Source organism: Cygnus atratus, chromosome 20 (genome assembly GCF_013377495.2).
Source record: "Cygnus atratus isolate AKBS03 ecotype Queensland, Australia chromosome 20, CAtr_DNAZoo_HiC_assembly, whole genome shotgun sequence".
NCBI classification, from domain to species: Eukaryota; Metazoa; Chordata; class Aves; order Anseriformes; family Anatidae; genus Cygnus; species Cygnus atratus.
In genome coordinates this window covers 9595042-9616517 of record NC_066381.1, presented here as the reverse complement: position 1 = coordinate 9616517, position 21476 = coordinate 9595042, and the positions used below count along the sequence as shown (strand labels likewise).

Below are 21476 nucleotides of genomic sequence, written 5' to 3'. Positions count from 1 at the left end.
AGTAAAGTAATTTATGTAATTACTGCATCATCAGCTCTTTTCAGCACTACATTCATGATGTTCTATGAAAGATATTTCAAAGAGTCTTCTTTTTTAACTCTTTGTGGAGATGAGATTGCTATTATAAACTACCCTTTATTAAAAGGGCAAACAATAAAAACCTCAAAGGATGAAAAGAGCTCATTGAAGCTGTATTTTCTACTGCTTTGGTAATAAAAGAATTCAATAAAATATTTGCCTACCACTTTGTAGAAGTACAAGCAGGCAAGAGAACTATTGAAGAAGTAACTAAGCATTTCTAGCCATTCTTTATAGCTTTTCTCGAACTATTTACAGTTTTCAGATACTCTTCCTCTAATAATTAGTGAAGCAGAGGATGATATAATGTAAACAACTGTCACTATATTGTTTGCAGATAATGGTGCCCATCTCAAAAAAACATAATTAAAGATTTACACACAGTGAACTATAAAGCACAGTATAAACTATTAAGATTTGTTCCTCTGTCATGACAGATGCCTCCATAGTTTCACAGATATTTAGCTCTGAAACAATACTGTGAAATATAATTCATTGATTATATATAATATTATTTACCAAAAACAGTTTAATAACGATAATGCCTAAGTAACCACTGAATTAATGCAGTTGTTCCAGCATAAAAGGATAATGTGTCTTTTCATATAGCATAAAACATGAGATACACTAATACTACCCCTTTTTTCATTTTTAACATGAAACAAACAAAAAACATTCTTCAGAAAAAGGCAACCATCAGATTCAAGAGGTATTACGCATCGCAAAGCCTTATAAAGGGTATATGCTTCAAATTAATTTCATCTGGTTTAGTTTTGTATGTAAAAATGGCTTACAAAATTGAACATGTTCTTTTATAACAATTGTGGAAAATGTTAATGGAAGACGGACATTTCTTGAAAGATTCTTTTATTGACACACCTCTGCTTTAAAGAAAGCAGAAGACTTTTATTATTATTATTATTTATAAACTGAAGATACCACGATATAAAAATGATAAGGAAACAACAAATTCCTACCTTTGTGTTATCATGCATATTCAAAATATCTTCTACAATTTCAGACAAATCCATGTCCAATTCCTTGGCAAACAAAAGGATTAGAAAACAGACTTAAATTCTCAAAGCACTCTCTGGAGCTGTATGTGTTCAGAATAAAAATATAACCATCAGAAATGTTGATGATACCACTATGTAATTCTCAATTGAGTGCTTCCAGAGAGTTGCACTTTTGTACCTATGGTTTCTTCAGATGAAACAGCATACATTATAGTCAAATAATTCTATTTTGGTTAATGGCAGGGTAAAGTTATGCAAGGTAAGTTACATCCAGTTATCAATACTCCTCAGTTAAGATAGTTTAAGGATGCCTGTATTTCACTGAAACAGTGTTCGAACATCATTCACATCTGAAACATGACATTTATTCCTACTTTTGAAGAATGACTTTAGGAAACAGAAGCAAGCGACTAAGAAAAATATATAAATGTAACTTACAGGTATTTTATCAGTACGGTTATCCTTCCAGACTTCTAAAAGTGCAACCACCATTTCTTTAAGTTCCGTGCGAGACAGCACACCATCCCGGTCAATGTCAAAAACCTTGAAGCAAACTGAGGGAAAAAAAGGAAAATACGTCTGTATGTTAGAGCTACTCAACAACTTTTTTTTCTTACAGAATGTAAGTCTGCAGAGTCACAAGAACATGATTTAGTGCTGACAGTTTTGATGAGGCAGGATGCATGTGTGTTAGCGAGGAAATGGAGCAGCTGTGTTTAATAAACTGAAATCTAGATTCCTGCAATTTTGTGCTGTGTTTTCTGATGTGACTTAGCAGGGAACATATGTGCATACAGAAACTTCCAGTGAATGCCTTTAAGTTCCAGCAATATGGCTTTGGAAAAGTGTGGAATGAAGGTATTTCAAAACTGAAGAACCTTGCAGGGAGACAGCTGAAAACTGGACAGTAAACAAAATATACTATTTAACCAGAGAACACTGCAAAATAACTTCTGAAGTATGCTTTTTTTTCTCCAAACAGGCTTATAATTATATGAAGCCATGGATAAGTTATGAAAATACATAGAATTCAGTTTAATTGTGCTTTATAAAAGGAGGCCTTCATACTTAAACATTTTTTTTTAAACTTCTGAAGTCTGTCACCTTTCACAGATGCACACTTATGTGAAAGGAATTTCTAAAAAAGTGGAAACAACTGAACTTACTTGTTTAAACTAAAAAAGTTCTCTAAAATTAATAGTTAACATTCAGCATACTTACATTTTTGTCTTTCTGCCAAGGGTCCCCTGCAACATGCTGAGAGCCCACAGGAAATTTCTTTAAAATCTATGTGATTGTCTCGGTTTTCATCAAAGGCATTAAACAAACCTGCAAACCACAGAAGCATCTCCTGTTACAGCATCTGACTGAAACAGTTGACAATAATACTTAGCATTTATGTGAAGTGTTAATGGTTTACATTTGCATGGACAAGTACAAACATTTATGATTGTAACATTCTTAGCAAGTGTAATAAAGATAATGAATCACTACTAAGACCATTGTAAAGATGAATTAGATCACTAGTGTGGCTAGACAAAGGGAAACAGAGTTTAGGAATCCTAAACAGATGCCTTACTCTCACACCTTACGTGTAATGGCTAATTTATAGAAATGTGCATTTAAACCAGCGTGGTTAGGATAAGCATTTTTCACAAAAGCTAAAGGATCAAAAGAGTAAAGGTACTCAGATGCCAATAATGGCTTTTCCAAAACACAACAAGCTCATTTTGAAAATCACTGAATACCTTTGCAAATTTGGCCCTAAGTGAGTTAGGAGTTTCCATTACACTGGCCTTCAAATGATTTGAGTTTATTCATTCCACACATATAACATTTTTGATCCCATAAAAAGTTAATGACTCATTCAGAAAACATACAGAATGTGCAGAAACAATTCAAGTTTCCTCATAACAGCTGTGTAAATTTGTATTACTTAGCATATAAAACACACTCACTAGCAACAGGATATGGCAACATATCCCTATTGAATTGAACATAAGTTCTGGTGTTCCAACAGCTTGTATCTACCAAATGCGAATTATCCATTTTCTACTTACTACTGAGACTTGTCAGAAAGGCTGACCATTTGGTGATAAAAGAAAACACCACTCTAAGACTGGACAAAAATCTAGTATGGAAGTAGAATGTTACTTAACGCTCTTATTTTATGCAGTAAATGACAATTAGACAATTATAACCTCCAGTTATTACCAGAGTGGCTTCAACCTGAACGACCAGCTTGGTTATTAACATGTCAACATCGCAAAATCCAAATCTCCTGACCAGGTTTTCTGAACAAAATCTTCCTGGACGTACACCGTTAGGGCAAACTGTTTCATGAACTGCATGGCAGAACATCTGACTTGCCTGCTGAATTGTTGATTACCAGATGAAACTCATATTTGTTATGTAAAAATGATTACCTATTTTATCTCTTTCAGGGACAGCAACATGTTTTGTCACTTCACAAAATCTTAAGGAACCCAATGAAAAATGTTAAGCAACTACAAGGGAAAGTTGTATAGAATGTCTCCCTTGTGTCCTGGCAACTTCTAAGAATGCATGAAGTACCACTACCTTCGTCCTTCCAGATTTCACAACAAATACGGACAGCGAAATGACTCTCCAATTCAAGCTTAAAATACATTTAGAAAAACCTACAAATTTTGAAGCCCTAAAATTTGTATGTCAGGAGACAATAGGATAGCAAACACCACAGCAACATCACCTCCTGGCACATTTCATCAAAGTTGCATACCTTCACTCAGAGATGGATGAATAGGAGGCGAAACCAAGGGGGCAAATGTTTCTAAATCAAAACGTCCAGTTCTTGATTGAGCTTTTAGCAGCCAGTATCGTTTTTCAAGATCAATGATGTCAGATTCTTCCACTGCATAACCAACACAAATAAAAGAAAGTTTTGGTAACATCTGGACTGTGTTAAAATTCGGCACTAAATAAAAAGCCAGCATTATTTTGTCACAAAGAGAATGGTGCTAAATTTTTATGCTTGATTTCTTTGTTTAAAAAATAAAAAATACAAGCTGTAGAGAAAAGGTTTTATTATTACTTTGCTGTCCTGGTTTCAGGTAGGACAGAGTTAATTTTCCTCCTAGTAGCTGGCAGGGTACTATGTTTTGGATTAGAATGAGAAGAGCGCTGATAACATGCTGATGTTTTAATTGTTGTAGAGCAATGCTTACACCAAGCCAAGGACTTTTCAGCTTCTCGCTCTGTCCTGCTAGCGAGCAGGCTAGGGATGCAGCAGGAGCTGGCAGGGGACAGACCCAGGACAGCTGACCCAAACTGGCCAAAGGGGTATTCCATACCATCTGACGTCATGCTGAACAATATATAGGGGTGGTGGTGGAGAATGCGGGCATCGATCCCGCTACCTCTCGCACATTTGCTTACCTAAAGAATCATCTTAACTATTCAATATCTAAGAGCTCGACATCAATAATACATAGAAGTACTTAGAAGTGCAGAAAGGAACTTTGCCTACTGCTAAAGGTTCCAGCGATCTCTTCTTTTTCATATATTTCTTCTTGATGAATTGAACAGGTAGATTATATGTGCAATATCAGTTTGCAAAACTAACCAATATTTAAATTTCTAAAATACATGTAAAGTAGCATTCAAAAAATTAGTACTTGGGTTCTCTTGAAAAATTCCCATTTTAAATTTTTATTCTACTTATACAATGATAGTGTCTAAATATCACATTTAAATTTAGCTTTATTTCAAAATATATATTTTATTTTACTTTGTTATTTATAGTACAGATGCACCTAGAAACCCAGTCAACTTTGAAGAGTGATTATACAGACCTAGAAGAGACTTTATACTGAGGAATTTATAATCCAATATAAATTGGGGGGGTTAGTAAAACAAGGTGTTAGGCAAAGGTAAATAAGAAGTAGGCAGAGGAAGAAGTGTTTTTGTTCAAAACATACAAAGGCCAATTTTTTTTCCAAGTTTTAGGGGTCTGTCAGTTTTACCTTTGAAATTAAATGTATATAGAAAATATAGAGTTTCCGCTCCACAATACTTTTAATCTTTTTACATATGCAAGTGTGTCACAATACTGCTTTAGGTCAGTGTAAATTAATTGGTTCTCTAATAGATATGTAATGACAAAGCTGTCTATATTAAGCACCACTACATGTGATCCCATTCCCAGATGGTTCTGAGCCTTTAAATCCATGCCAGCTTTCTAATAGGTTTAACTTGAGCTATTTGGCCTGGTTTAGTCTACAGAAACAATAATAATCCTGTAAGGCTTAAGAAAAGATAAAACAAGTCACATGTCAAACTAAAATTGTATTGATTTTTTCCTATGTCTGTCATTAAGAATAGTAATTTAATCAGAATAGTAACTTAGGTAACATACAACGAACATGAACTAGTTGTAACTACCCAACGGGCATGTAATATTATGCCCCACAAATTTCACAAACTATACAGTGCTGCACCCTCATCAGCAGAAAGCTTGGAAAATTTTTAACAAAAGATGAATATCTGAGGTGGAGCTTGAGGAGTGGGAAGGGATTGCATCTTCCTGTAAAGTACTTTTAGACAGCAACTAGCAAAGTAACATCAGTGAAAATATGCCCTCCTTTTGGTCTGTACCTTCAGCACAAGCCCGAGACAGACCTGACACTAGCGTGCAGAACATCCACACTACTGCTGCAGTTCAAGGGTCACGTATTTCTAACATAACTCCAGGCTGAACAGAGAAAACTTACCTTCCACTGAACCCCAGGCACATGCTGCAGCATCCTCCCTATTGTGCATTTACATGGTAAGTGAGATAAAGGAACGGATATAGCAGGAAAACTGAAGTGATTTCCTTTCTCCTCTCCCTCCTTTCCAGCTGGATCAATTCCCTTATCTGGCTTACCATCTGCTGGCTCTTGGTTGTGTTGTAATACATATGGAAAGAGTAATCTAAACATATAAAGGAATCCTACTCAACTACAAATCAAGAAGCAGTAATAGAATAGTTATTTCTTTGAAGATCGGCATACAGAAATATCATGGAACTGTGCCCAGATGCAGGCAGTTTCGTGAGCCTGGGCAGCACACTCAGGTGTGACGGAAGGCACCTGGTACATTCCAGGAAATGCAAGAGTGCCATGACAATTTCAGGATACACCTGTCCCACAATGGTTAGCATATCAACAGATGAGAGAAAATCTGCCAGATAAAATACACTTTCCCTCAATCTTGTTGTCTCAGCAGGGCCCAGCATGCTGCCGCACTGCCAAGGCAGAGCCTGCAGGACATCACGCTAGGACTGCAGCACCTGCATTCTGCAGGGGACACAAAAAAAAAAAAAAAAAAAAAAAAAGCATATCCATGGAGTTTCAAGGACAGAAATAATCAAAAAGTAAAATAACAACTGAAAGGTAAAAACTACTTTGTGACACAGAATCTTAAGTACATAAGGAGAACTACAGAAGTATTACACTGCCCAAACAACAGCATATGAAGGGCAGGTTTGTAGTGTCACTTAGAAGAACTGCACATACATGTTATCGCTCTCATTAGCGAATACAAAGGCATTATGCTAATGTTCCTGAGGATGAGCATACAAATCAGTTTGTTTCCTTTTAATCCATCTTTGACTAGCAAGAACAACAGACATGCCAGTTACACTTCATTCCTGAAATGATGCCCCACTAAGAATATCCAAAAACCATGAGGAAGCTCACGTTGTCTTTACGGAAGAGTAACCCTGCAGAAACCTGTTTTGCTGGCAGGTGTGGCATTTACCTTTAGTAAGTAAGAACTGAAAAAATTAGTTTTCTGACAAGGTAAAATATTCTCAAATGCCTATAGTAGAAGCTACTTGTACTCCACTTACTAAATTTGACAGTTTCTACAGTGCTACCTTTACTGCGTTATCGAGCTAATCTCAGAAAAGAAAGGTTATCCCAGAAAGCATCTTATCTGCATTTCTGTCAAGGAGCGACTAAAATTATGTTATCTTTTAAAAGACAGATTTTCAAATAATCACCTTCAACATAATAACTGATAAATATTAACATAAGAAGTGCTACGTTGCTATAGCCAAGGTAAATCTAGTGTGTTGATTTTACTTTTCCATGCAAGAGCCAAACATTTTAGAAAGTAAAACTGATGAAGCAGAAAAGAACATACTTTGCATTGAATAGACTTGCACAATTTAGGCTGAAGAGAAGTAAAAATATAACAAAAGAATATGACTCTTGGTAACAATAAATTGTAGCCTATTGAAATAGTTTCATTTACATAAAATACAGAAAGATTTACTGGATGCAAATGTTTAAGTCTGAAGTTGCAAAGCCAGCTGTTAGATAATTTGATTTCTCCAGAGTGATTTTTCACACATAATCTCGTAAATTGATCTCAGAATACGCAGTGCGCCATACGTTCCTCGTTACATCTAAACTGCCAGGAATCTTTTGCCATTTAGGATATATACATACAATCACATTTGTTACTGAAGTTTAAATGAAGCGTGATAAAAGCAGACTGTACTTATCATCCTAATGTGTATGCACTTACCATACAACTGCATATGAAAAAGTGCCATCTTCCTCTAAAGAGGCTTATATCAAGTATTTTAACTTTTCAGAGTATAAAATTATTTTGTTCCTAATACCTGGTCAAATCACATCAGGTGGTGTGAACTGGGCTTTCATTTAGTGGGTCAAGTTTTGAATAACTTAAGAAAAATTAAAAAAAAATCTTATAAATACAACAGATTCCAAAATGTCAGAACAGACTGGTTTTCTAGGCAAGTAATTATTCATTTTTGCCAGCTAAACACGTGATTATTTGAGGTCACACAGACATTATGCACCTATGAAATTTAAGCAGATACTACCCGTTTACTATTCTATGCTATTTTGTCTCTCATTTGTCCATTAAAATTACCAAAAAAATCAGATCTCTAGAATTAATGATAGTGTTTTATAGTTCAATTCTCTAAGACTAGCAGTTAGACAAGTGCAGTGGGAGGAACGATAATGTCAAGTACGCATCAAACTGGAGTCTTCATATAGTAAAGGAAGAACAGGTAAATAACAGGTTTTCAGCAAAAACTGTAAAAATTAGTTAATTTAAAACCAGCCACTACACTGCGATTGACAAGCTGCAATAACAACAATAAACACTAAAAAAAGCACCCTTCATTTTAATGCCATTTTCATGAAATATGCTCCCTTCCTAAATGTTACACAGGTAGCAAGCCATGAATATTCTTTCTTAGAAAAAAAGTAAAAACAGGTTTCCATTTCAGGCCTGACGTATTACAATTCTTTGTAACACCAGAATTAACCAAAGATTTGAATATATTTTATAAACAACCTAATTTTTACCTACCTAATGGCACAATCCTCTCTGGCTCACAGCAGTAGAAGCATACCATATTCCCAACATTTTAACTGCAACTTGCTTCGTTTTACTCCTCACCATGATACCCTCCAGGCAAAACCCCGTCCCCGGTCACCGTGAGCCCTTCATTGAGAGGGAGCCAACTCAGGACCAGAGGCGGACGGGCTGAACCACAACCACGGTTTCTGCCTGAATGTGGCCGTGGGGCACTTGCAAATGAACGCATCGAAGGTTCTGGGAGCTGGGCACAGAGCTGCTTTGCAGGACATAAAATAACCTGGGAACTAAGAGGATAACAAAGTGGCAAGATGCAGATTAAGTGACACTGACGCTTCTTACTGGCCTACTGTGCTGGAATACTTCCATCTTTTTGTTTTCCTTTCCTTTTCTTTTTTTTTTTTTTTTTTTTAAGTTAAAAAGAAAGGAATATGGTAACTTCAACCAAAATATTACATACAGTATGCCAGACAAACACTAGAGAAACACTGTTTAGCTGAATATAGCCTATCAGTGCCTTAGGATGTGTACACATTGAAGAGGTCTAAAACACTACAGTTCTCCTCAAAGCACAAGCGGTCACACACGTGGAAAAAAATAGCAGAGAATGAGATATAGTCTTAAAGGCACCTTTAATAAACCCTAAATCTTCTGAACTATCTTCTAATGGCCTTCCTTACATCATCAAGGGATGGTGTTTCAATGTGGGCACCGTGACTGAAGTAGACAAGCTCCAGGACACACATTCACACCCAGGCAGCCTTTCAGGATGGGCAAAGTGAAGTGATCGCTTGATTTTGCTTTCCTTTTACAGACTTGATCCTACCATAAAGCTCTACAGGTTTCTAAATCTGTCTGAGAGAAGAGGTTCCTTCCACAGCATCCAGTTTCAACTTCATACTGTTTCAACAACTCACTTCTGCATTTCAACCATGACATCTGGTTATCCAGGGCGTCTCTCATTTATTACGAGAAATTAGCAGTAACTATGTTCTAAAATATAATTATTATACCGATTAAACACTGTCTTACTGAACCTCAGGAAGAGCTATCAGAAAAGCAGGAGGATTTTGACAATTTTTTCCTGACGACAGAAGATAGTCACTTCAAAGGAGAATTAGGATGCTATTTAGTAAGAACTAAGTGACACAAGAACAGGTAACGGAGAAGCACAAATTACATGGCCTGTCAGTTTGAAACCAGCAACCTCTCATAAATGGGAGCATTCCCCCGTGGATAAGGACAGAAAACCCAACAATGTAAGCCCATCAAGTGACACTGAGGTACACCAAAAAGACCCAGCTGTAGAAAAGACTACCACCACCTGTATTGCACCTGAAGAATTGTGTCCAGTCAAGCGAAGGAAACCAGCAGGATCTCACCCTTCAGTTTCTCCTCTTCCTCTACATCCACCTGCTAAACCAAGCAACAGAAAGCTCTGCTTTGCACCAAGCTGGGACTCATATCCACTTAAACGAGTGCAAACCTGCAGGGTAGGCACCAAAATGACATCCTCCAGATACCAAGAACTCTTGTATTATTGAATTACTGTGTTTGAACTTGAAGGTACCAGAGGAGATGAGGCGTTTAATTTGTAATTACTAAGGACAAATAATGATTTGCTGGAAATATTCTCCTGCAGAGAAATTCAGTGTTAGTAGTAGTCCTTGACAGGATTATCTCTGACTTACATGTTCCACTACGCTGCTATTCAATATGATGACTAAACAGATGAAAACAAAAGTACCCAATCATACCACAAAACTGAGAAAATCCAGACTAGTGCTAGCGGTCACTGCCTGGATGAAGGAGACACACATATCATTTAAACTACTTTTGGGGAACATAGGTCCAAGAGACATTTACGTTACTCTGGTAGTTTTCAAATAAAATGACTCCTATTTATGATTTAAGTGAAATGGAACAAAATTTGATTAAAAGCAGCGAGTACATGCAACTTCCTGTGACTTCAAAGTTTAATTTCTAATTATGTATTGAGAAATAATAATTGAAGTCATCTGCATTCCAAAAACAAATGTTATTTACAACTGAAAAATTAGAATTCCTTTGTTTTGCTGATAGCTCGGCTCATTAAACAAACGTAAATGGAGTCACTGGTGCCTTGCAACAGAATGTTCGCTGTCTCTCCTACATCAACGTTAATAACTTTCACTATTTTTATCACCACAATTTTTCACGTCTCTGACATATTATTCAAAATGTTTAATGGAAAGCACACTGAGAGGAGGTAAGGCTTGAAAAGGGTCTGAAGCTTGAGCAAAGCCCTGCTCCAGGAGAGGGCGTGCTGCAACCCAGCCGCAGTCCGGCAGCCAGGGGATGAATCTGTGCGTGCACTGGTAGGGGAGCCTTACTCATTAGTTTTCATTTGACAGTAGAATAAATTCTAAAAACTTTCACTCTTTCACTATATTCTGCTAGCAGCGTTTGCCTGGGTTTACTAAACATAATTTCAGTTCCTTTTTCTCCCAAAAGGTAACTATTATCCTAGTTAAACATACTAAAACCGAGCCTCAGCTTAGAGAAAAGGAGCTGTCATAACAGCTCGTACTGCTTCGTACATCCAGCTACGGTAAGATTACTTTCTTACTCTGTGGATGGGCTTGACTAGATGGTAAATATCAGACCTAAAGCAAACCAGCAAGGCCCCAAGCATTCATATTTCACTGCAATTACCTCCAAGGGACCAAGCATTCTGATTTTCCTTACTTTTGCATTTATTGTATAAGATTCCTCTACTGCCTCAAATCACAAGGGAAATCATCAGACACATCATAAAAAGAAGCATTTGTCCAGACGTGGGGGAGGCCGGTTAGTTCACCAGTTTGTCTTCTTACTACCTAGAATTGCTGTGGGTTTTCCACATCCGTCCTTTGAAAGGTATCGAGCTGCATACATTCTAACACATTACTAAATACATTGTTGCTGATTTTTTTTCTTTTAACAATATTTAGCTGGAAGATAACAAAAGTACAATACAGTTTAATTTTATCTAGTGGTTCAAACACACCCCGTAACATAGGCTTTCCAAATGTGGTTCAGCATACCAAACCTGCAGACAGGGTACAGTTTGAAACATTTTACTGATGCAAAGATAAATGTAAGCTACATTAGTTTCCTGCATAAAATGAAAAGCTTTCTGATGCGTACCTGAAGATTCAATAATCACTTCAAACATTCTCAAATATTTAATTTTCTTTCAGCTTTTTAATGCCAACAATGGAAAGCTTAAGTTTTCATTTAGTCCCACCTTCTTGACTGCTTATAAAAGTAAGCTGCTGGTAAAGAAACACAAACACTACCAGCTGCTAGAATAGACTGAATTTCTCAGTAGTCTGGTCTAATATTATAGCAACACTTTTTTTTTTTTTTTTCCCAGAACACAAGTGTTGTTGTTCTGTTTTTTTTTTCCTTTGATGGTGATGTTGTTGTTTGGTTGTGTTTTTTCTCCCGAATATATCGGTTGTGTTGAATCACCCAGCAGAGACCTGAAATTCTGCACACACGTTTCATGAGGCTTTAAATCTGCTAACTTCTCCAAGAGAACACGTAGCTATACAAACTAGCACGTGTAGAGGAGCGACCATGCATGCATGCTTCCCAGAAAGGAAAGACTAAACACTTCCTCTTGTAACATGATTTACAAAATCAGGCGCTGCAATACACAGGAGTGTTATGAAATTATTCTTAACTAACTTGATTAAGAGATTAAAATCAAATACATGAGCATCACTTGAATTTCTAAACCTTAAAATATAAGGCAATACAAAAGTACTCCTTTCAGAGTAGCAGTGAGCTGGTTTCAAGGTTGACATTCTCAGAGATGATGCTGACAGCGTTGAGGTAGGATCGCTGAGTCTACTAAAAAAATTAAACAGAGCAAGCCAGTTTCTTCATGAAGGAGACGATTCATGTAAGAGTAATTAAGCAAGATTCGAGGCTGTACAGTTGAAGACATCAAAGAGGTAAGCGGAAGTTAGAGGTGACGAGTCATTACATGGAAAATAGAGACTACTGTTCCTGCCGAAAGCGTGCTCAGACAACGATTAGACGGCTGAAATGCTAACAGAGTCACCGTGATTAGTGGAAGGTCCCTGCCATCACAAAAGCTCAAATGTAAACTGAGGCACTTGAGGCAATTTCATCTGACAGAGACTGACCAAATAACTGGGATTCTGTCAAGCCAAGGGTCAAAAAATTTGCAATAAGAAATTGAAAATACTCTCTATGAAATGAAAAGAAAAAAATCAAAATTACTACAGCAGAAACAAATGTAACATGGAGCCACCCAAACAACTATTTTCTAAGAATCAGATTTCTTTTTTTTTTTTTTTTTTTTACTACGAACCTCAGTTTCAGTATAAATAAACTTTCCGTGAAAAGCTTAGTAAAAATTGTACAGAAAAAGGTTCCATTTCATATGAAAAAAATCTAAGTAAGCTCCAAGGTAACATCCAGAGGCATAGGGTAAAGCTTTCTTTGAATACCTAGGGTAAGGCAGACTTGACAAGGCTGGAAGTGTGGTGGGTCTCAGTTCGAAACAGATTTTTCCGAGGGCTGAAGTCTGTAGGATTCAAGAATGTTTTTTTTTTTCCTTCTTTTTTCTCATTTTAGCAAACCTTTCTCTAACCTTGTCTATTAGACCTTGGAGTAGTTTTCTGAAACTTCCATGTCTACTGCAATCTCTCCTGTAACCCTAATAAATTACTTGCCTATAAACTTCTGATTTAATTATGCATTTTCATTTCAGCTGTTCTAAACAGAATTTTAATCCATATTTAAAACCAAAAGAAAAAAAACTATAAAAACTATACATAACTTTAAAGCAATCCACCTATTGAAGGGAGAAAATGCCATGCTCACATCAACAGAAAAATCTACGAGTGCATAAAGTACAAGCAGATTGTTCGAATCACTGACATCTCAACAGCAAAGACCCTTCTCCTAAGGGACACCAAGTCCCTCAGATGCTTTCCTGTAATGTATGCTCACATTACATTTGCACATCAAGTATCATTTGTCAGCTCTTTGTTTTTACATTTAATCTAAAAAACAGCTGCTCCTCCTTTTGCAATAATATAGACATAAGGAAGCATTTGTTCTTTGGAGATCGTTCCTACATGCAAATCCTGAGGAGGCTTCTCTTTAATTTAGTTCCCTGACTACATCACATGCCAGGAATATTACTTATTTGGCTGTAGAAAACAAACTAAGATGTAATACTTTTGCAACAAGCATTGTTACCAAAACAGTCTCAATAGTTTTATGATCCACTATACCAGAAAAAGCAAATACAAAACCTGTATTAACATCAAGTCTCTTTAGATTAACATATTTGTCAGAGAAGACATTTTGTTTTTTTTTATTTTTTAATTTGCCTGGTAGTCAACATCTACTATAAGAAATGCTGTAATCTCAATACTGTTCTCTCAAAATAATGCCCCACTGTGTCCTTGTACATAACAATGTTTTACTTGTCACAGCACAAAAAGCAGAGAACAAATTAGCATGGAGAAGAAACGTATCTCGCTGAACAGAACTGCATGTATCTAATCAGAGCAGTAAGATTTAACGAACAACTGCAGCAAGGCAACAGTTTAAGTTTGTGAACTCAAACAGTTTTAAGAAACGCACATAATAAGAAGCATCTTTTACTTACAGTGTGTGACTCCAGCCAGTGTTTGATAGAAGGTAGGAGTATCACTATCATCAGTGAGTGTCACATACACACCTCCAGACAGCAGCCAACGGGAAAATGTGAAAGCATCTTTGTTGTGCAATAGCCAAACCCTGAACTTCTCGTAGTTTACCTTTTCACCCTATTAGAAAATAAGAAAACGTGACTGGTTTTCTCTCCTTTCTCAGTATCTGTAAACAGGAACCATCTAGCTGCAAGAACAAGAATTAGGACAATCTCCTATAAAAACAAGTACTGAAATAATTTTTTGGAGCCATGCCTGTTTTTCTATTTCATTCTGAAATACAGCACAAGGAGGGAAATTAGACTCCTCAGCTCTCTGCACTTCAACCTCCTACTCAATGTGGCCTTTGGAAAGGTATTTACTCTGAACCTCAGGGTATGGGGATTAGAAGAAAAATGGTTTCTTACAACTCAGAACAACAGGGGTTATTTTTATGAATTTGAAATTGTTATGACAGATAAAAGCTCTTTCGTGCTGACTAACAGGTGCTATAAAATCATAAGCATTGTGTTATATCTGTGCAAGCACACAAACACCTAGCATAATTAGATTTGTGAATAACTAACAGTATGAAAAATCACCGCGGTAGCATAAAAAATTATGCTGCTGGTGACCAAAGAACACCTTGCAGCATGTAGGTAAACATGACATTCACAGCATCTCCTAACTCAGGTTTCTCTTGCTGGATGTCTCATGGAACTGCCTCTTCAGGAATATGTGAAAACTATAGATTCACAGAGTTTAACTGCTGAAGAGGCTGTTTAAACCACTTAGCTGAACGGTTTTCAAGCTGTGGCTATGAAACCATAGGGATCAGCAGACTTATTTCTTCACTGCCTAGAAAACTAACTACAATAAAGGCAAACCTATTATCAGTAGACAAACTCATTATATGGAGGCCCTAATCTTCATGGTAAATAAACAGAGGTCTGGAAACTGGAAGAGGTTTCAAGCCGTTGACTAGTTAAACTTCCCTAATATCACAGACCATTAAGCTTCACTGAATTACACCTCTACAGCATCCAACAATTTGCACCAGGGCGTGGACTATCCGCAAATGCCAATTGAAGAAAATGGTTAATCACCATTGCTGCTAAATCATTTGCTTCATATTCCAGTTGTAATGGATTATTTCAGATTCCAGATACTGGCTCTTTTTCCCACATTAGTGTTATATTTTTCTCCTATAAATACATGCAGGTATCGTGATCAAATTGCCTTCTGACTCTCCTTTTACTAATAAACGGGAAAAACTGTGCTTGTTGCTAGCTTTACAGCCCTGCATCACCTTGGCGAATTTTTACCTGCACTTCCTTGTATAACAAATCCAGTACAAAAGCCAACCTAAGCATGCCAGAAATGAATGGAACTATCAGAGAAGACTGAAAAAATTTGTAAGGAGGGAAGACTGGCAATCTTTGTTGGTAATTCATAGAGGAGAAAGATTCTCTAACCTTAACACAGAAGAAAGGTACAACTTAGGAACATATTTCATTTGCTTCTCTGCTGGAAAACCTGAGCACTGTGCTACTCAACCACCTTTAACCAAACTGAAATTGATAGCAGAATAGACAGCAAAATTATCCGCAGGATTTATAGAGGGGGAACAAAGAAATACCCCAACACTTACAGGCACTGTCATAGACTTCCACATGACAATGATTCAAGGAAGTCAGGATACTACATTGCTATTCCATCATCTGTTTAATCAGTACGTATCTACACGACTGACCGACAGCAGGGATCCTAACCTTCCTCCTACAGGCACCAACGCTTCTCTTTTGCAACAGCAGTCACAGTCGCTACAGAAAAAGAGGTTACTTCTCAGGCAGATCAGTTTCTCAATCCACTTCATCAAGGCATCATAAAATTACTTGAGCCAGCACAAGGCTAGGGGAATGAACAACTGCCAGGAAAAGGGTAAGTCAACAACTTGGACTTCGCAGGATTTAGCCGATTACGGAACCACTTGATTAAGCAAAAGCAAATTTGCTGTCACACAGAGAAGAAAAATGCAGCCCACAACATGGTGGGTTTTTGTTTTGTTTTTTAATTTCTTTAGCAGTTTGAATCAGACTCAAGATCATTTTCTTGCTACCTCTTCCACTCTACTTTCCTACTAGTTTTTTTTCCACTGCTTTCTGTAAATGGAGCAAGAGCTGTGCCGTGTTTCACTAAGACTCCTGTGTCCTTCTAATTGATTAGAACAACAAGGAAGACATGGGACAGGAAAAAGCTTTGGAAAAAGAGCATTTGAGGCATGTAAGGTTTACAGCTGAGCCATGATGGAACTCAACACCTAGAGCAATGTAGATATCACTGAATTTGTTTCTTTTTTTTTTCAAAAGCAAGGATGAGGAAAACATAGATATACTTCAAAGCTCTTATTTTTAGATGAGCATATGCAGTAATTCTGAAGGAAAGAATGAAAGTACCTATAAACATCATCCTGGAAAGCATAAACTCATCTGCCATACGGCAGGAAGGCAGACCCACAGCAGGAACATTAAACTTTCTCGCTCTTCAGCAATGACCTAGTATGATTAACAGGCCAGTAAATCCTGCTGAGTGGGTTATTACACTATTTTCCTTTTAAAAGAAAATTGATATTGAGCATTTTCTTGAACAGGAAAATGGTATCAAGCCAGATTGATACTTCTTTCCCTGCAAGATCTTCATAAAGTATTTCTAGATTTCTTGGACAGTATGCAATTAACTTTTAGGGTATAATTCATCACACCATATTGATGGGGAATTATAAGTAGGAAATATCGAAGTGGTCAGCTCCAGAAACTGGACTGCAGTATACATATGATTTATGATCCCAGGCAAGAAGGAAAAATGTAATTGTTGCCCACAAAGCCAACATGACACCACTGCCAGATCAAGCAAGTTTGCCTCAGCCAATGCTGGTAACAAGCATACCGAAGTTATCGCAAATACAGTACAAGAATTTGTAAGGAAATTAAGTAATCTGAAATCCACAAATAAAGCTTCTCCTCAACCAGTTTTTCAGCAGAATGTATAATGACAACTAGATTTTGCTGGTCAATAACTAAAGGAAACAACCAAATCAAGCAAACCTGACAGTTCAGTAGGATGACTAGGGCCAGGGAAGTATCTGTGAATATCTATAGGTAACAGCCTGTTTTAGGGGAAGACTTCCAACAAGCTTCAACATTATTACATCTCTCAAACAACCTAATGCATAAATAAATGTTGTAGCTCCTGGTAGGCACAGTGAGACAGCAGTAATATTCTAAAACTATTATTTTAAGCAACCACTGCTGGTAGGCTTTTTTTTTTTTTTTTTTTAAATCCAAGGGGCAGATTTTCTTTCCTCTCTCAGATCTGTGTTCTAGATTTCTTTCCCAACTCCAATAAAATATCCACACTAATCAATAAAATTCCACTGGCAATATTCATACTTAAATTTAATTGATTACACGACTACCTTTTGGAAATGATATCTTTCAAACTAGCATAGTAAGTAAAGCAGCATGGAGAATGCCTGCATATACCAAATTGCTACTTACATCAATGCAAATCACATGTAATATTATAAGATGAAAAAAAAACAAACTATGAACCTTTCCTCTCTTTAAGCAAGGTTAATTTATTGCCACACATCCACATGAATTTATACAGCAGAAGAAAAACTGCCTAATGTAATATTCACTTTTTTGTGAATGCAGTAAGATAAAACTTGTACAAAATGTACCTCAGAGAAACATTTCTTGAGAGATTCTGGCACTTTTCCATCAACCACCTGCAGCATCTTCTCCATCTCTTCACGAACAACATAACTCCCAGATTCATTGGAGAAGAGACTGAAAATGTCTGAGGAAGAAGAGAAATATTTAAGCAACTACCGTAGTTGCATTTTTCTAAATACTAGGTTTAAAACTGGCTAAGAATGCCAAAAGCAGTGCAATAATTTGATTCAATCACAGTATAGCTCAATAAGGTTCAGATCAGGAAATATTTTCTTTCTTTCACCATTGCCCACTAATCAAAAAAAAATACTATCAAGTCAGATTAACAAGGAAGACAAAACAACAGAAGTCAGTAGGCAGATGTTTTAGTTTGTTTTGAAAAATACCAGTGCTGTCCTCCTTTCTCTGCCTACATACAGTACTCAACAGTCTTTCTGTAGGATCCTAACGTCCACAATCATGGGAACTTAACAAATATTTCACTTTGTTAGGTACAGAAAACTAAAATACATTGAATTTCAAAATATGCAGCTAAAAATGTCTAAAAATATGCTATCTTTATTGGCAAATGTACGCCCCAGTTACATATGACAACAGTGACTTAATACAGCACAATTTATGGTTCCTTTACAAAAGTGCATTCTACATACACGATACTGTTATTACTTTTTAAAGTTGTATTACTTACATTTTGCTTTCTCCTCCTCTCTGCCTCTTGTAAGTAGAACTAATCCAACTATCAAGTTATTGAAGTGCAGCCCTTTGGACATTCCTCCAAACGAACAGTAGATAACCTAAGAGAATAAAACAGAAGTAAACCAAAACATTAAGAGCAAGAACAGAGACATCACAACTAACAGCAACAAGTTACACCAGGGCTCTAAAAAATACTGTGTACATTTTAAATACTATTTTCCTTGCTTGTTACTGAATTGCTTTCTAAATAAACAAGGTTACAAACAAGATGTATACATGTAATTATGTTCTGCTTTTTCATTTTTCTCCAGGAAAGCCTTGAGCGTATTCTTTATATAGCAGCTTAGCCAAAGAGCCCTAGCAGAGTTCAGAGGTCAGTGGGGCTTCCACATTACTGCAGGCAGACTCACTATTTTGTGAATTACCCAACAGAGCAGAGTGAATCATTCGCAAACCACTGGATGAAACCCACAGGTCTTAACTGCTGCTACACCTGCATCCCTTCCCCTGCCTTTCGTTTGTTTTTAAACACACGAACCACAACCAAACAACTCTAAACAGCAAAAGCAACATTTTTAACTTTTTTTTGACTTCCTAACCTCTATTAAAAAAATATATATATATTTGAAAATACAAGAGTTTGCACAATTAATTTTAGCCTTTTTTGCAAGGCTAAAAAAGAGGCCATGACCCTTTGGGACACACAGACCAAAATCCACCAGTTTAAAGAACGAATACACATTTTAGGTTGGTTTGTTTGTTTGTTTTTAAAATCCACCATAACCATCAGGAAACATTTACACCCACAAGTGACAAGAAAATGAAAGTGAGAGATGACATGTGATTGGAGTGACATTTCTCTTCTAGACTACCAGCAGTTCCGGAAAAAAGGTACACGGCCCTAACAGTCTTAAGTGTGACATCCTGAGAATCTACCCAGCAAGTTAAAGTTTTAAACACGTCAAAACAATCTACTTCTAAATCATCATAAAGTAAAATGACCACATGAAAGTATGAATTCTCATATTTACTAGGACTTCATTTTCAAAGTATAAAAGTCGGTAAAGCACCAAACCTATCTCTGTATTAGGACCTCTCACACATAGCAGAATTGAGATCAGAAAGCTACTGGATGCATCCTCTGAGCACTCAACTATCAACACTAAGTTTATCTAAACCAGTTGAAAATAAATTAAAATAAATAAATAAATACATTTAAGCATGATGAGAATTTTGCATGTCTCAAGAAGATTACAGACGCACTCCCTGTGATAGCAGGATAAGCATTCATGTAGCAGGACTATGAGTGAAACCAGGGAACCAACCTGGATTTGAAATAACCATTTTTGTTACCACTAATCCAGTTCACTCTAAGTGGGTGACCTCAGGCTGTGAGTAAGTAGCTAGAATGAAGCTGCCCATGAAACTGGCATGAAATAAGTACATAAATCACATTTCAAATATTACAAGAGAAGATCTATATACTACCATAACTACGTAGGACATTCAGTGTAATCAAGTGCAATCTATTATCAGTTGTGCCTTCCAAAGGAGCCAGACAGCACATTACAATGAAGAGTATTAAGGAGAAAAATCAATTTTTAACAGACTGAAATCCCTTTGCAGAACATGACTGCCATGTCTTCCAAAACAACGTTTGTCGGTCTTACCGTCTCACTCACACAGGTCTACATGCCAGGAAACTGTTTCCCCAAGAGCTGACAAGCATCAAAATGGGTTACGCTAACTGGAAGCCAAAAAATCAGCTAAATACTTCAACAGAACTTGCCCCTTTTAGACCGGGAAAGCAAAATTTAACAAATTTTGTTACCAAGAACTTTGTCTTGAACAACTCAGCACTGGAAAAAGGCTTCCGAGAAAGTAAAATCTTCCCGAATCACTTAAATAGTTTCATATTAAAGTACTTGTAAATCACCATGATGGTAACCTGACGCCTCCCAGAGCCTTCTGAGCAGCAAGTAAACATGCTGACAGCAGCCAGAGGGAACTGCTGAGGGACGTGCAAGAGGACCACAGCGAGGCTTTGAAAATTCCCCAAAATCTAAAGATGTCTGAGGGCAGGTAAATTTAAGTGAACACAGAAGCACAGAAGGATCTCGTCATATGGAAGACATTATGTAGAACCTGCCATTTCCTTCTGCTGTAAGACAGCACCACCCACACACACACACCTCCCAGAGCACGCTCAGGTCATCTTCTATTGCTGAAGTTTAATCCATTTGCAAATGCTTGAGGAGTTAAAATTATTAAAACTAAATTTGTGCTCTGTTTGGACGCAGCGTATGCTTCATGGACTACGTCATGGCAGAGATCTGAATTCCACACTTTCTACTTCTAATCATTCTGATTTCACAAGATGCCTTCAGGGCTACACTGCATATATAAGTGATTTACTTCTATACTACACTGGAGCCATTACTTTTTTATTTTTTTTAAATAAGCAGTTAACTCTGCTGAATACTATACTTAAGTCTTAATATAGCTTCTTCAGATTCAGAAGAAAAAAACAAAACAAAAAACAAAAATCCAAGCACACTAAGTATAAAAAGGGAGAGAATTCTCACATTTCAGATTAACGGGACTTTCAAAGACCATGTATATATAAGTATGGCCAAATGAAAGAGAAATCACTATTTTTCCTTCACAACTTTGATTAAAAGATTATCTTTTCTTTATTCTTCTGTCACTCAAATTTCACCTTTCTGTGCTCTTAGACTTTTAAAGCACACTTATTTCATAAATCACCTTGAATAAAGCTGTCTCCTCTCTTCATCCATCTGAAAGCATATTTCTAATTCATACCCATCTCTGAACTTTCCACCCACTTCTGTTTAACTCTACACATC

General features: G+C 36.8%; 1 protein-coding gene across 2 annotated transcripts in view; it reads right to left on the bottom strand.

Moving 5' to 3' along the window:
- USP32 (ubiquitin specific peptidase 32) overlaps positions 1-21476 on the bottom strand; it is a 79382-nt gene that overhangs the window by 33219 nt on the left and 24687 nt on the right. For both annotated transcript variants that reach the window (XM_050714769.1, XM_050714770.1), the window contains exons 3-9: positions 18602-18707; positions 17919-18037; positions 14155-14314; positions 3856-3987; positions 2316-2423; positions 1533-1648; positions 1056-1118 (exon numbers count right to left, since the gene is read on the bottom strand). In XM_050714769.1, the coding sequence (XP_050570726.1) occupies positions 1056-1118; positions 1533-1648; positions 2316-2423; positions 3856-3987; positions 14155-14314; positions 17919-18037; positions 18602-18707 (804 nt within the window). The remainder of the gene's footprint in view (positions 1-1055; positions 1119-1532; positions 1649-2315; positions 2424-3855; positions 3988-14154; positions 14315-17918; positions 18038-18601; positions 18708-21476) is intronic.